This window comes from Nicotiana tabacum, chromosome 2, assembly GCF_000715075.1.
Source record: "Nicotiana tabacum cultivar K326 chromosome 2, ASM71507v2, whole genome shotgun sequence".
Taxonomy (NCBI): domain Eukaryota; kingdom Viridiplantae; phylum Streptophyta; class Magnoliopsida; order Solanales; family Solanaceae; genus Nicotiana; species Nicotiana tabacum.
In genome coordinates, this window is record NC_134081.1 from 117,443,165 (window position 1) to 117,456,687 (window position 13,523).

Genomic DNA, 13,523 nt, shown 5'->3' on the forward strand with positions numbered 1-13,523 from the left:
TCATTTAATATTTTAACATTTTAATTTTATTTTATTTTTTTTAAATTTTAGATAGACAACAATAGTATATTTGGGGTTGGGAAAAGTGAGGTGTATAGCCCCCCAACTTTACACAACTAATGGGATGCCCACATCATCAATTATCTTCCAAAGAATAAAGTGTAGGATAAGCATGTCAAGTAAGTGGCGCATTTTAGCACCAAGCCTTTACTTTTTTACGCGCCGATTAATCGCCAATCTTCCTACTTAGCTTCCTTTAGCTCGTAGGCCGTATTATCAAAAGCATAGATACCTTTTCTTTTTCTTCTTTTTTCCTACTTCTCCATGTGAACTGAACCAAAAACAACTGGCATTTCCCACAACCATTCTTTTTCTTTTCTTTTTCCTTTTCCACTCTATATCTACTACTACTACTAGTATGTAACTAGAGAACTAGTACCTAATAAGGATATAAAATTTAAAATTTATGAGTTGTATGTTAGTTACATTAGATTAATATAATGAATTTTCTAATAAAAATAAGAGATTTACTTTTACAAATAGCACAATTAAAAGTCAATTGGTTTTGTGGCTCTTTACAAACTTATTTTTAGTTATAAGTATGACCCTATCTCTTTTTTTACACATGAAAAATTTACTTTTACACGTAAGATATCTGTCTTTTACACATAAAAAATCTAAAAAAATTATTTTCTTAAATTATAAATTGTAAATAAGCATGGTGTACAAATAGCACAAATGCACAAATAAGACTAAGCAAAATTTACTGAATTCGTCGGACCCGTACTTAATATTATAGCTCCATCTTAAGTAGTATTCTTTTGTCTCATTTTATATGGCACAATTTTAGTTTTATTTTATCATAAAAAAATTAACATCTTTCCATATTTAAAAATAAGTAACTGTAATTATGGTTACATTATATTATTATAACTGCATAGTGATAGTGAACAAATGAAGCATCTTAAAACACTGTAAATGGTTGAGTCATTTTCAATCTTTATAGAAGCAAAGATATTACTATTAGACAAGAAATGATGTAACAAATTTGTATATTGTAAAGTGTAACATCTGAGAAATGCTTAATTTTATGAATAAATTTATTGCAAATGATAAATATGAGATGATTTTGATTTTTTTCTTTAGCTTTTGTATGCTTTTTCTTCTCAACCTTCCCACTTGGATGATGAGATAATGATGTACTCCAACCTCAACAGCATATGCTCCAACACCCAAAAACTCGAGAGAGAGAGAGAGAGAGAGAGAGAGAGAGAGAGAGAGAGAGGGTGTTTTTAGAAAATAAAGGTACTTTCTTTTTATCCCACAAACAAACTGATCATTCATTCCAGTTGTTTTTGCAGTGAAACACAACTGGGATTTACCTCATTTCTATCCATTATGAGATTTTCTGGCAAAAAGTTTTGATCTTGATAGCTTCTTTTGCTTTTCTGTTTGCTGCTCTACTGTTGGGTGAAAATAGGAGCTTGATATAGAAAAGAATCCAGAGGGAACTGAATATAGAAAAAAAAAACTTCTTTTTTCTGTTCCATTCAGTGATTCCATTACAGTTTGCCAAAATAACATCTGGGGTTTTTAACCACTTGCTGTCTTTGTCTTTTGATGGGATTTTATTGCTTCTTGAGTGAGCAAAATTCAATCTTTTTATGTTCAAGAATCTGTTTTTAATCAATTTCAGAGGTGGGGTTTACAGGAGTTTTGAAGATAATCAATTTCATTTTTTTTTCCTTGAAATTATGAGCTGTGTTTGTAGAGAATTGACTGAAATTCAGCTCAATTATTGAAGATAAAGTGTTGTTCTTGAAGGGGTCATTGACTTTTAATGAGCTTTTCTGCTTTAAGTGGCTTTGCTCTTAAGCTGTCAAGGCATTTTCTGAAGATATGTAGGTGGATTTTATTAAAGATGTCACTAAATTGCAAATTGTTGGGAATGAATGGAAGCTTCTCTTCAAGTTTTAGGCTTAAGAAAGCCAAAGAGTCTTTGCAAGTACCAAATTGTGGGTGGAGTTTGCAAAGAAAGCTTTTGTTTTTGTGGCTCATTTTCTTTGGTATTGGATTTGTTTGGTTGGTTATTAGCTTAAATGGTGTGGTTTATAGTTGGAAGCAGGAGAGTTCAGAACCAAATGAAGATAAATCTGATTTTATTCTAGAACATTTCAATGTCACCAAGCAGCAAATTCAAGCTTTAGCTACCTTATTCTTTGAAAAAGATCAGGTATCCTGCAGTTACTTTGAATGCTTTTGGTGTCTTTTTCTTTTGACCTTTGAATAGTTGCTGCTATGTATATATTCTGTTCTGTCACAACTAGTAAAATTTTCTGCAAGGAGAAGGAAAATTTAGAAGATTGCAGATGTAGTGAGAAGGTAGTTAGAGCTATTTCAATTACATTTAAAAAAATTAGCTATATGGGGTTAAGTTGCAGACTTTCTGTGTTTGATCTTAACTGCTGAGAGTCTTTCATCTGAGTGAAACCTTATGGCATTTTAAGGAAACCCGCAACCTATTCATATTTATTGAGGTGCTGGTATTTGTTAAGGTGCTGGTTTCAAATTGGGAAAAGAGTTCCTAAGTTCTCCCGGTATAATCGTGGATGTGGGCATCCAGCATTTCCCTTCCGACAATTTGTTCCTTCTTCTTGCCTTTTGTTTGTTACTGTTCACGTGGAGTTAAATAGACGCTCTAACTTTTCTTCATTGAAATTTCACTTATTTTCATTTTTCAGTTAGCACCCTGTAGATCAGATAGGCAAGGTGAATGTTTGAACTTGGTTGGAAGTGTTTGATACTTCGTAAAAGATTTAGTCCAATTATAGGCATTGCAATCATTGAAGAAAGCTTCCTTCCGTAAATCAATATGCAGCTGGAATTTGCTCCTCCTACATTGCTAATGTGTAATGGTGTGGCTCTTATGGTTATATTCCCATTTTTGCAAATGGGAAAGCAGTTTGGAATTGCGATTTCCTTAGAAGGTGAAAAACCAAAATTAGTTCTTAGGTAATAACATATCTCTAATGACCTACCAAAATTTATTGCAACTGTTGCATTGCCTTCTGAAGCCACCTATTGTTTGCTTATTCCCACATGTAACAAAAAATTGTCGGCAGAAATTAAAATTCAAAATAAATATCCCTCACTTAACATCTTGATTAGAAAAAATCGAATATTTTAAACACCTTCAGAAGGTATTATCTTTGAGAACTTCCTCTAGTTATCATTAAAGTTAGCTAGTTTGTAGAGTAAATTTGGAACTCATAAGCGCACTCACCTTACCTCCTGTAAATTTAACATCGTGTACAAAACAAACGTTTCAGGCTTGGCTGGGGGAAAGGGAGAAGAGATGAGTGAGTAGAAAAGAGATGGGCAAAATTAATGAAGGGAGTTTTGCCATAGGAAATATAGCTATTGCTTTCTACTTTGGATGGCAGCTTTAGAAATGTAACCTGAAGTTCTGGAATAACATGATAAGCGTGGCTTGACGTGTTGTATTACTTGAATGTCACTTTTACTGCTCCCTTTTTTCGGTACTACCTTAGAGACTTTGCTAATATTTGATTTCTGAATTATCAAAAAGAAAATTGTTGTCGAAGGGAAAAGAAAAAAGAGGTCATCTTTTCATGCTGTTCCCTTTCTTATGCTTAGCGATTAGATATCTCTGTTTATAGTAATTGACCTCAGTGATCTTAACTGTGTAGATTTCATCCTTGAAATGCTCAAAAGGTCCTGTGCAGGAAATGCCTATGAGTACTACCATTACTTGCCTTCTCAAGGTGCTAGGTTCAGAGAATCTGAAGTACGAGCAGCAATATGAGATGGCCGTAGAGAACTTTCAAGCAAAAGGCCAGTGCCCAGTTCCAGATGAGGATGCACTGAGAAATAGTGACATTTCACTAGATGACAAGTCGTTGCCATTTGTTTTACATCGTTTATCTTCACTAGTCTCAGCAGATCCTCAGTTCTTTCAAAAGGTGAGCCCTTATGAGTGATTAGAAATTGATCTTTAAAATCTTTGCCTTGCGATTGACGAAAATTCCATCTCGATTTTAGTTGGTTATGTTCATGAAGTCTTTGCACAAACGAATAGTTTACTTAATTGGGGCTCTGTATATTCTTACTTCTCTGTACATTGGACTTTATGGCCAGGTAGTAGTTGTATCATTTAAAGGCCGACTTGCTGATTGGAATTATCCGGATTTTAGTACACATATTTGTATGTACACGTGCACTCTAACTACTACCAATGTATGGCAAGAAGTTCCAACATGCTTTTGTTCTAATGTGTCAATTGTCCTCTCCATGTAAATAATTTGCGTATTCAACATGTGGTCTGAATAATGAGAATATTAAACCTCAAGAAATGCTTGCTGGATTGGTAAACCCTGTGATTATCTAGATCGCTCACCCCGTTTTTATGTGGTTCATTTATATCAGAAAGCATCACAAATAAGAGAAGTTGGGAATCATAACGCAGATCATTGTAATAGTATTGCCTTCTGTTTCACAAAACTATGCTGGTGGGTCCTTCTCGGGATTGTGGTCAGCTGGAAGATGCTTCAGTTGTGTACAAAATGTGGGGAAAATCAACAGCACAGCTTCATTCAGCAGCAACCACTGTCTCAACAACTTCATCCGCTACAGCAGTTGCAGCAGCAGCAAGCTTGGATTTCCTCTCGAACTGGTGGGAAGTGGAGGAAAAAGCTTCTTGTTATCTTTGTCTCTGCTGGGGTGATCAGTGCCATCTGGTTGTATTGGTACATGAATGCAGACATTGCATTGAGAAGGAAAGAAACACTGGCAAGCATGTGTGACGAACGAGCGCGAATGTTGCAGGACCAGTTCAACGTAAGCATGAACCATGTTCATGCATTGGCTATTCTTGTTTCCACATTTCACCACGGAAAGCAACCTTCTGCGATAGACCAGGTACGATTATATCTTTCATTTAGCTTTGACTCTTATTATATGTGTTCTTCCTTGCCCCCCTCCCTCTTCGGTGGGAGCAGGCTTAGGCTTTTTTGTAGCAATATGGTATGCTGTTTATCCGATTCGAGAACTCGTGCTAAATGATTGAACTGGAATAGTTATACTAGGAACTGCAACTTGCAGTTTTTATAAATGAAATAAATCAACAGAAACTATCATTTAGACAAAGTTTCTATACCACCCCCTCTCCCACCGCCAAAAAATGACAAAATGAGAAAAGGTTAAAGCATGATAAAGTGGGAAGTTGGAAGAGTGTATGAGTTTGTCTTTGGACTTTGAAAGTAACTATGATATTATATTCTTGTGTTCTACAGAAAACTTTTGAAGAATATACCGAGAGAACAGCTTTTGAGAGGCCACTTACAAGTGGTGTTGCCTATGCTTTAAGGGTTCGTCACTCAGAGAGAGAAGTGTTTGAGAAGCTGCATGGGTGGACAATCAAGAAAATGGAATCCGAGGACCAAACTTTAGCGCAAGATTATATCCCTGCAAACTTGGATCCTGCTCCTGATCAAGATGAATATGCACCTGTCATATTTTCACAACAAACTGTTTCCCATATCGTCTCGATTGATATGATGTCAGGAAAGGTGTGCATTCTTAGTTAAAAATTCTTCTTCCTCTTTTACTAGTTTATTGAATATCATACTCTAGTAGTAAAACTGGCTTAGATGGTATGTGGGTTATAAATACAGATGACAATGGGTGAAGGAGGTTTTGGATGGTGAAAGCTTCACCTGCTACCAATCACCCCGTCCTTCGATGTCCCGTTGTGCTAGATTTTCTTCTCCTTTTGCCATTTTAATGTTTTTCACTAATTTTCTTAATACTTAACACCCACCCGCCAACCCCACCGCCCAAAAAAAAAAAATCCAATTCTTTTGTTATATGTTTTTCACTATACCTTTTTGTAATATTTCCACTGTATAATATTGTTTTTCCTTTACTTGTGTTCATCTATCCTTTGGAGGAAAGTAAAAGTTTACTCTATTAAATAAAAACTATTTAACATCAACTATTACAACAACAACAACAACAACAAGAAGCCTAGTGAAATCCCACAAGTGGGTTCTGGGGAGGGTAGTGTGTACGCAGACCTTACCCCTACCTTATGAAGGTAGAGAGGCTGTTTCCGAACGACCCCTGACCCAAGTACAGTAAAAATGAAGTAATAGGGAAACAATAGCAACAACAAGGTAATAAGACAATGGAAGCAAATAATACAACGAGTAATAACAGAGATCCAGGGTTACGAAACTACAAGAAAAGTGCCAATCCTACTGAAAATAATGACACACCGTATAAAAACAAGGTACTAGGAATAGGAAAATGCCCGACTAGTACTACTACTACTGGTGTTTGGTAAGACAAGGCTAAACTCTAGACTGTTTATCAACCCACCACCCTAATTCTCGACCTCCACACCTTTCTATCGAGGGTCATGTCCTTGGTAAGTTGGAGCAAAGTCATGTCCTCGGTAGGCTTAAGGAAGCAAATAGTCATGCCAAAAGTCAAAAAACAATGAATTGACAAAATTCTGGGCCCCACCTTGCCTCAATGGATTTTCCCACCTAGTCCAGCCCATTGCCATCCCCGGTGGAAAAGGGAAAATTTCTAGTAGTGATGCTTTTGGACAAACTTGTATGTCATTGATCAAAGGTGCAACTCTTTAGGCATCTATGATGTCCTGTTTGGGATTTTCCCTAAATCAATATCTCCATTTGAACATGTTGCCTTTGTCTTCTTGTGAAGTTCATGTGTAAGTATCAATATTTCCGTGTCTTCTGGTCTGTGTGTAAAAGCCTATATTCTCAATCTGCAAGTTGTAGGCAACTTCCTTATGTGCTTATGTTTACCTTGCTATTTCTTGAGGCTAGTATATTGTTGTTGTTTATAGGAAGACCGTGAGAATATTTTGCGAGCGAGGGCTTCTGGCAAGGGGGTTTTGACGTCACCCTTTAAGCTATTGAAATCCAATCACCTTGGTGTTGTTCTTACATTTGCGGTCTACAATACTCATCTCCCTCCTTATGCTACCCCAGTGCAACGCATCAATGCTACTGTTGGGTAAGTTCCACGCCAGAAAGTTGGGATTTACTAGTACAGCACTTGATGTTGTCCTTGGGGTGTTCAAGTCTTTTATCCCTAAATTCTCAATCATTTTGCTTTTGCTTTGAAAAGGTACATTGGTGCTTCCTATGATGTTCCATCATTAGTTGAAAAGCTTCTGCATCAGCTTGCAAGCAAGCAAACTATTGTGGTAAATGTTTATGATACAACTAACAAGTTTGCTCCAATTCAAATGTACGGCATGGATGAGAACGACACTGGATTACTGCATGTTAGCAACCTTGATTTTGGGGATCCAGCAAGGAAGCACGAGATGCATTGCAGGTCACATAATTGTAGTCTCCACTTACACGTAAACTTTAACGCCATGAATGTGTTACCAGTTTAAAATTATCTTTACTTTTATCACAGGTTCAAGCAGAAACCTTCTCCACCCTGGACAGCAATAGCTGCATCTGTTGGCGTCCTCGTTATCACTCTGCTTGTTGGTCACATCTTCCATGCTGCCATCAACCGAATTGTTGAAGTTGAGGGTCAGTATCAGGAAATGATGGAACTCAAACATCGTGCTGAGGCTGCCGATATAGCAAAATCTCAGGTTTGATCTACCTAATGAATCAGATTATGTTTTACTTTCTTGGTGTCATGTCATTGCATTCACTCGTTGCATGATAACATAGTTCTGAAGTAATTTCCTATCCTCTTAAAATAGATCCATTTCTTTTTTTCATCTTCTGAAGACCCTTTCTTTTCTACTCACCTCCTTCCTTCATTTTACAGTTTCTTGCAACGGTTTCTCATGAAATCAGGACTCCGATGAATGGTGTTTTAGGTAATTAACATGCTTTAATTTTACAACTTTGCACTTAATTAACAGAAAGGGAGCTGGAAAAGGGATATTCTAGTTACATATATGCTCAGATATTGATAATAAGTTCTTCAATTTGTACAGGCATGCTTCAAATGCTCATGGACACAAACCTTGACCCTACGCAACTGGATTATGCGCAAACTGCTCATGCTAGCGGGAAAGATCTGATATCTTTGATTAATGAGGTTCTTGATCAGGCTAAAATTGAATCGGGAAGGCTTGAACTGGAGGCTGTTCCTTTTGATCTCCGTGCTGTACTTGATAATGTTTCATCACTCTTCTCAGGAAGATCTCATAAAAAAGGGATTGAGGTACAGTATCATAACTACATACTCTTTTTTTGATAAGTCAGTATTATAGCTACATAATTTTTCCATCCCTTCTCTTAGTCTCCTCTCTCTCTCTCCCTGTTTTGTTACTGGCCTTGCTCTAGCTAGTTCTTGATGCATTGTGTTTTTGTGTTATTTTCGTGGAAACAGTTGGCAGTTTATGTTTCTGATCTAGTCCCAGAAGTTGTCATCGGAGATCCAGGACGGTTCCGGCAGATAATTACGAATCTAGTTGGAAACTCAATTAAGGTTGGTTAACCTTTTCTGATATTGGCTCTACAAGAAAGAGTAGGGGCTGTTTGATAATCCACCAATTCAGTACCTATATTGAATGTTTTAAATGATTAGATGTCATACTTGTTTGATAATGGAAGCAGAAGATCACTTTATTCATTCTGTGCCACTTAAAATGCTTTACAAATTTTAAGGAAGATCATCTGTTACTAATCGCTGAATCTGAAAATGGCCATCCATCAAATGTTGCCAATTATCATTTCTCAAATAATATATAAACTAGAATGCTAAGGCAACATGTTGAACTTATCAGTTAAATAACATTTTTGGACGATTATATAGATGTATTTTAACAAATAATTTTAAAATAACTTAGTATAATTATATAATTGTATGGAAAAATTTAAGTTCACCAGTGATATAAGTGAATGTTTTCTGAATTTAAAGTTCATTAACTGATACGTATAAAATTCACGCCAGTCTTCTGATTTCAGCTTTATCAAATAGTCCTTTTCTACATTTTGTTCTTACATATCTTATGAAACAGCTATGACATTGAGTTTTATCCAGTCCCAAACTGAGGGACCCACAAGATGTGAAGGAAAATGAAGTTAGGAGGGAAAGAAAATCTTATTTTGAGAATTCTGTGTTCGTAGTTATTAATTCTTGACGAAAGAAATGCTTGTTTTATTACCTTTTTTGATAAGTATGTTTATTTCATTACTTTTAACATTATTACTATTTTTTAAATTATTACTATTATTGATATATATATATTTAACTTATTTTCACTACAACTCTTGTTTTATTTCGGCATGATGATGATATGAGTTGAGCTTAATGAAAGAAATGAGAATTCAAATTGCCGACCCCAACTTTGTTTGTGACTGAGGCGGCGTAATAGTAGTTGTTTGTTGTTTGTTTCATCACTTTTACTTCACTAAGATCTTGTTCATATTGCAGTTCACAAATGACAAAGGGCACATATTTGTCACAGTACATTTAGCTGATGAAGTGAGGAACCCTCATGATGTGACGGATGAAGTCTTGAAACAAAGCTTAACCGTTGTTCAAGAAAGGTCAAATGCATCTTGGAATACCTTAAGTGGGTTTCCTGTAGTTGACAGATGGCAAAGTTGGCAAAAGTTTGATAGGCTGAGCAGCACAGAGGAAGAAGTGGGAAAGATCAAGTTGTTAGTGACCATAGAAGATACTGGCGTGGGAATTCCTGTTGAAGCACAAGACCGTATTTTCACACCTTTTATGCAGGCTGACAGTTCAACATCTCGAACATATGGTGGAACAGGTATAGGATTGAGCATTAGCAAGCGTTTGGTGGACCTCATGGGGGGAGAAATCGGGTTTTTCAGTGAATCTGGCACAGGGAGTACATTTTCATTCACTGCTTCCTTTGCAAGAGGAGAAGAAGGTTCATTAGAGCGTAAATGGCAACAGTACGATCCAGCTGTTTCAGAGTTTCGTGGTTTAAGAGCATTGGTGATTGATGATAAAAGCATTCGGGCAGAGGTGACAAGATACCATCTGCAGAGACTGGGAATATGCGTCAACATAACTTCAACGATGCGTTCGGCATGCTCATATCTTTCTAGTTACTCTAATACTAGGTAATAAGAGGCAAAGTTGATAGAGGTCTGAAGTATCAGATGCATAAGTAGATAGAAAGTAGAACTTCTACTTAACATGCCTTTCTAAATTCCATCCATGCATTTCAGTTAATATGGTGTCGAAACTTTCTAACTTTAAAAGAATGGACAAATAGTCTATACTGTATCAGAACATTGTCACTACCCATCTTGAGTTTCTTTTACCTCCGATTACTTATTCTGGAAAGTTAGGCACGTCGGGTATATTATACTTAAGTATCTGTAACATAATTCAGGTCAAATAACCTGCAAGATGTCCGACTTGAAACTTGTTGAATTATGTGAATTCCCTAGACTAAAAGCCTAAGCTATCAGAGAGTCGATATGTTTATTTAGTTATTTCAAATCTGCAAGACAACCCCTGATGTGCTGGCTTGAGCCAAGCATGTAGAAGTTTTTTGTTGATGAGTGAAAGACTCGAACCTAGGACTTCTGCTTACTTGGAACCAATTGAATTGTATGAACTGCGTGTATCTAAAAGTTTTAAGTCATTGAAAGGGAGCATTTTCATTTGTTTGTTTTTGGTCTGTAACATAACTGACTAAATGAGTGATGTGGATCTTCAAAGTGCTGTTATTTAATGATGTTGGCGTTATTGATTCATTCAGTTGAATTTTTGCTTGTTTTGCAGTGCATCGGGACATTTAGCTGTGGTTTTTGTTGACAATGATAGTTGGGATAAGGAAACTTCTCTTACACTTTGTAATATGTTGAAAGAGCTCAGACCAAATGGCTCAACTACTGCTTTGAAAAAGCGTCCAAAAATCTGTCTGTTATGTATGAGCACTATGGAGAGAGATGAGCTCAAATCAGCTGGAATTGTGGATCACGTGTTAGCAAAGCCTGTGCGGTTGAGTGGGTTGATAACATGCTTTCAAGAAGCCATTGGCTACCAAAATAAGAAGCAAGTAACCCGAGGAAAACCTTCAACTCTTGGAAGTCTACTGACGGGCAAGCATATATTGGTGGTAGACGATAATGCGGTAAACAGAAGAGTGGCAGAAGGTGCTCTAAAGAAGTACGGGGCGATAGTGACCTGTGTAGACAGTGGAAAGGCTGCTCTAGCACATCTTAATCCACCACACAAGTTTGATGCTTGTTTTATGGACCTCCAAATGCCTGAAATGTGTGGGTAAGTAACTTAATCTGTCTCTATTTTTCCTTCTTGCGAAGTTATGCAGATGCTGAGTGTATAGGTGAAGAACATATTGGGGTGGGGTGAGGGGTGGGGTGGGGTGGGGGTGGGGGTTTGCCTTGAGTTAGCTTAAAGAAATGCTTATGATTAGCTACTTGGAGGACACCAACACTGTGTGAGAACTGAGAAGTGCACGGGATTTTTTGCGTCCTTGTATGGCTGAGATAGATAAGTTGGTAGTTGAATGGACTAAGCTCTAGTTTCGTTGGGGAATGAGTTTAATGGTTCGATTGGGTTAATTTGTAACTACATTTCCATATGCTTTTTATCTACTTATAACATTTTCTGGAAGAGGTCTTGATCATACAATGTACTTTAACTTGAGCAAGTTGTAGTTTACCCCCCCCCCCCCCAAAAAAAAAATTGCCAACACCAAAGCGAGTCTGTAAATATTTGATCACCTAATTCACGAGCACATCTTTGATGATCTCTATCTCCGCATCAGGTTTGACGCGACAAGACAAATACGCAGTCTAGAAAACAAATACAACGAAAAAGTCGATTCTGGTGAGTTACTTCCCAGCATGTCTGCCAAAGTGGCTCATTGGTACACCCCAATATTAGCAATGACAGCAGATGTAATTCAAGCAACAAATGAAGAGTGCATGAAGTGTGGGATGGATGATTATGTATCAAAACCGTTTGAAGAAGGACAACTTTATTCAGCAGTGGCACGCTTCTTTGAGTCAGGTTGATTAGGACATTGTTAACCGTGCAGCGACATCTTTTGAGGTCCAGTCTGATGGTTTAGTTAACTTGTTTCCGGGATAAAGGGCCTAAGTTATTTGGATATCTAACGAATTCCTCTGTTGGTAGCGGAGGACGGAGCTTTGGCCAGTCAGATGTCTGACAGCCGATTCCCACTGTTGCTGCTGGATGATTTAGCAGCTCATCCGAAAAACGTCTACTCTTCCCTTTTGTGGTAACTACCTGCCTCTTTATCAAATAGATGAACTTTCTTCCTTTGCATCTTAAACATATCAAATGAAATGTTTTCTTCCTTAGTGAAGCTTTTCTACTTCATAAAGATTGATTTGTAGACCTTTATATTGAAGTAAGCATCTGTTTAGGACCCCATTCCTTTATAGATTTGTTATGCAAAAACTTTCAACTCTGGAAATGCATGAAAAAAAGACAGGAATTTGATGGTGTGCTTGTATGCATATTTCGGTGATACTTACTCGACCCATGCACATGTACTGATGTCCATTCATTTGCAGGAATGATGGCTAACAACCACTAGGTACGGAAAATAATGCATGGATACTCCTGGACTGCAACCAATCGCTGACGAGGACTATCCCACATGAAGGCAATAATAGAAGAAACTTTATTCTGCATATGTATATTACACCTTTTTTCTGTGAAGTTCCTGTCAATTGAAGCCAGTTTGCTAACTCCGTTGAAGCAGGTTCGTGCCAAAATGCTCATGTTCATTTATAGGTCCCGAGATGTATCCTGTATTTCGGGTGATCTCATAGAAAAAGAAGTATGTAAATAGCGTAGACATGAGAGTGCAGTATAGTTGGTTTTTTCATTTTGAACCATTTTTTCCTTTAATTTCACTTGAGTAGGGGTTGAGTTTAGGAAGTTAACTGTGGGTATTATGAGATCAGGTTAGAATAGGCTCTACAATGAAAATTCTTTGTTGATGATTAGGTTTTTCTTCTTGTATAAGTGTTTCTGTAGTGAGTCAAGTATAGTTAAAGCTATAGATTGTGTAATATTCTGTAAATAAAGGTGCTGAAAATAGGTTGAGCTTGGTGTTGTAAGTGATATAGTTTATACTGTTGAATACTGAAATGTAACCATATCTTTTGGTGTGAATATGAATTCTTTGCATTGTAAGAGCCAGTACAGATTTGCTTTGGCTCAACAGCAGAAGTACTATAGCAGGAGATATGTGGTAGCTGGGCGCACGTCACGAGTTCAAATCATGTCGTGCATCAAGTCAGGTATTATTTAAGAAAAAATGACACTGTAAATATAATAGTCCAAAAAATATATAAAATTTATATATTTTTTGTATATATATACATTCTGTATGTTATATACAAAAAATATGCAAATTTGATACACTTTTTGGCTACTAGATGTAAATAGTTTTTGGCGCGGGCTAAAAGTGATAATAACTCGGTATTTAAGTGGTAAAAATATAAAGG

At 36.8% G+C, this 13,523-nt stretch overlaps 1 protein-coding gene across 6 annotated transcripts; it reads left to right on the top strand.

Annotated features, from left to right (window-relative positions):
- The first annotated feature begins 1,087 nt into the window (after positions 1 to 1,087).
- LOC107769816 (histidine kinase 2) lies at positions 1,088 to 13,209 on the top strand. 6 transcript variants are annotated; one of them, XM_075238121.1, is made up of 15 exons: positions 1,126 to 1,305; positions 2,116 to 2,233; positions 3,711 to 3,983; positions 4,447 to 4,938; positions 5,313 to 5,588; positions 6,896 to 7,065; positions 7,180 to 7,392; positions 7,480 to 7,666; positions 7,849 to 7,900; positions 8,021 to 8,250; positions 8,419 to 8,517; positions 9,466 to 10,127; positions 10,798 to 11,298; positions 11,807 to 12,283; positions 12,582 to 13,209. In XM_075238121.1, the coding sequence occupies exons 3-14, from the start codon at positions 3,750 to 3,752 to the stop codon at positions 12,054 to 12,056; spliced, it is 3,366 nt and encodes a 1,121-aa protein (XP_075094222.1). In that variant the 5' UTR covers positions 1,126 to 1,305; positions 2,116 to 2,233; positions 3,711 to 3,749; the 3' UTR covers positions 12,057 to 12,283; positions 12,582 to 13,209. The 6 variants fall into 6 exon arrangements, with proteins under 6 accessions (XP_075094214.1, XP_075094222.1, XP_075094228.1 ...); XM_075238135.1 differs by having other exon boundaries at positions 1,202 to 1,305; positions 3,747 to 3,983; XM_075238113.1 differs by having other exon boundaries at positions 1,088 to 2,233.
- Positions 13,210 to 13,523: the final 314 nt, after the last annotated feature.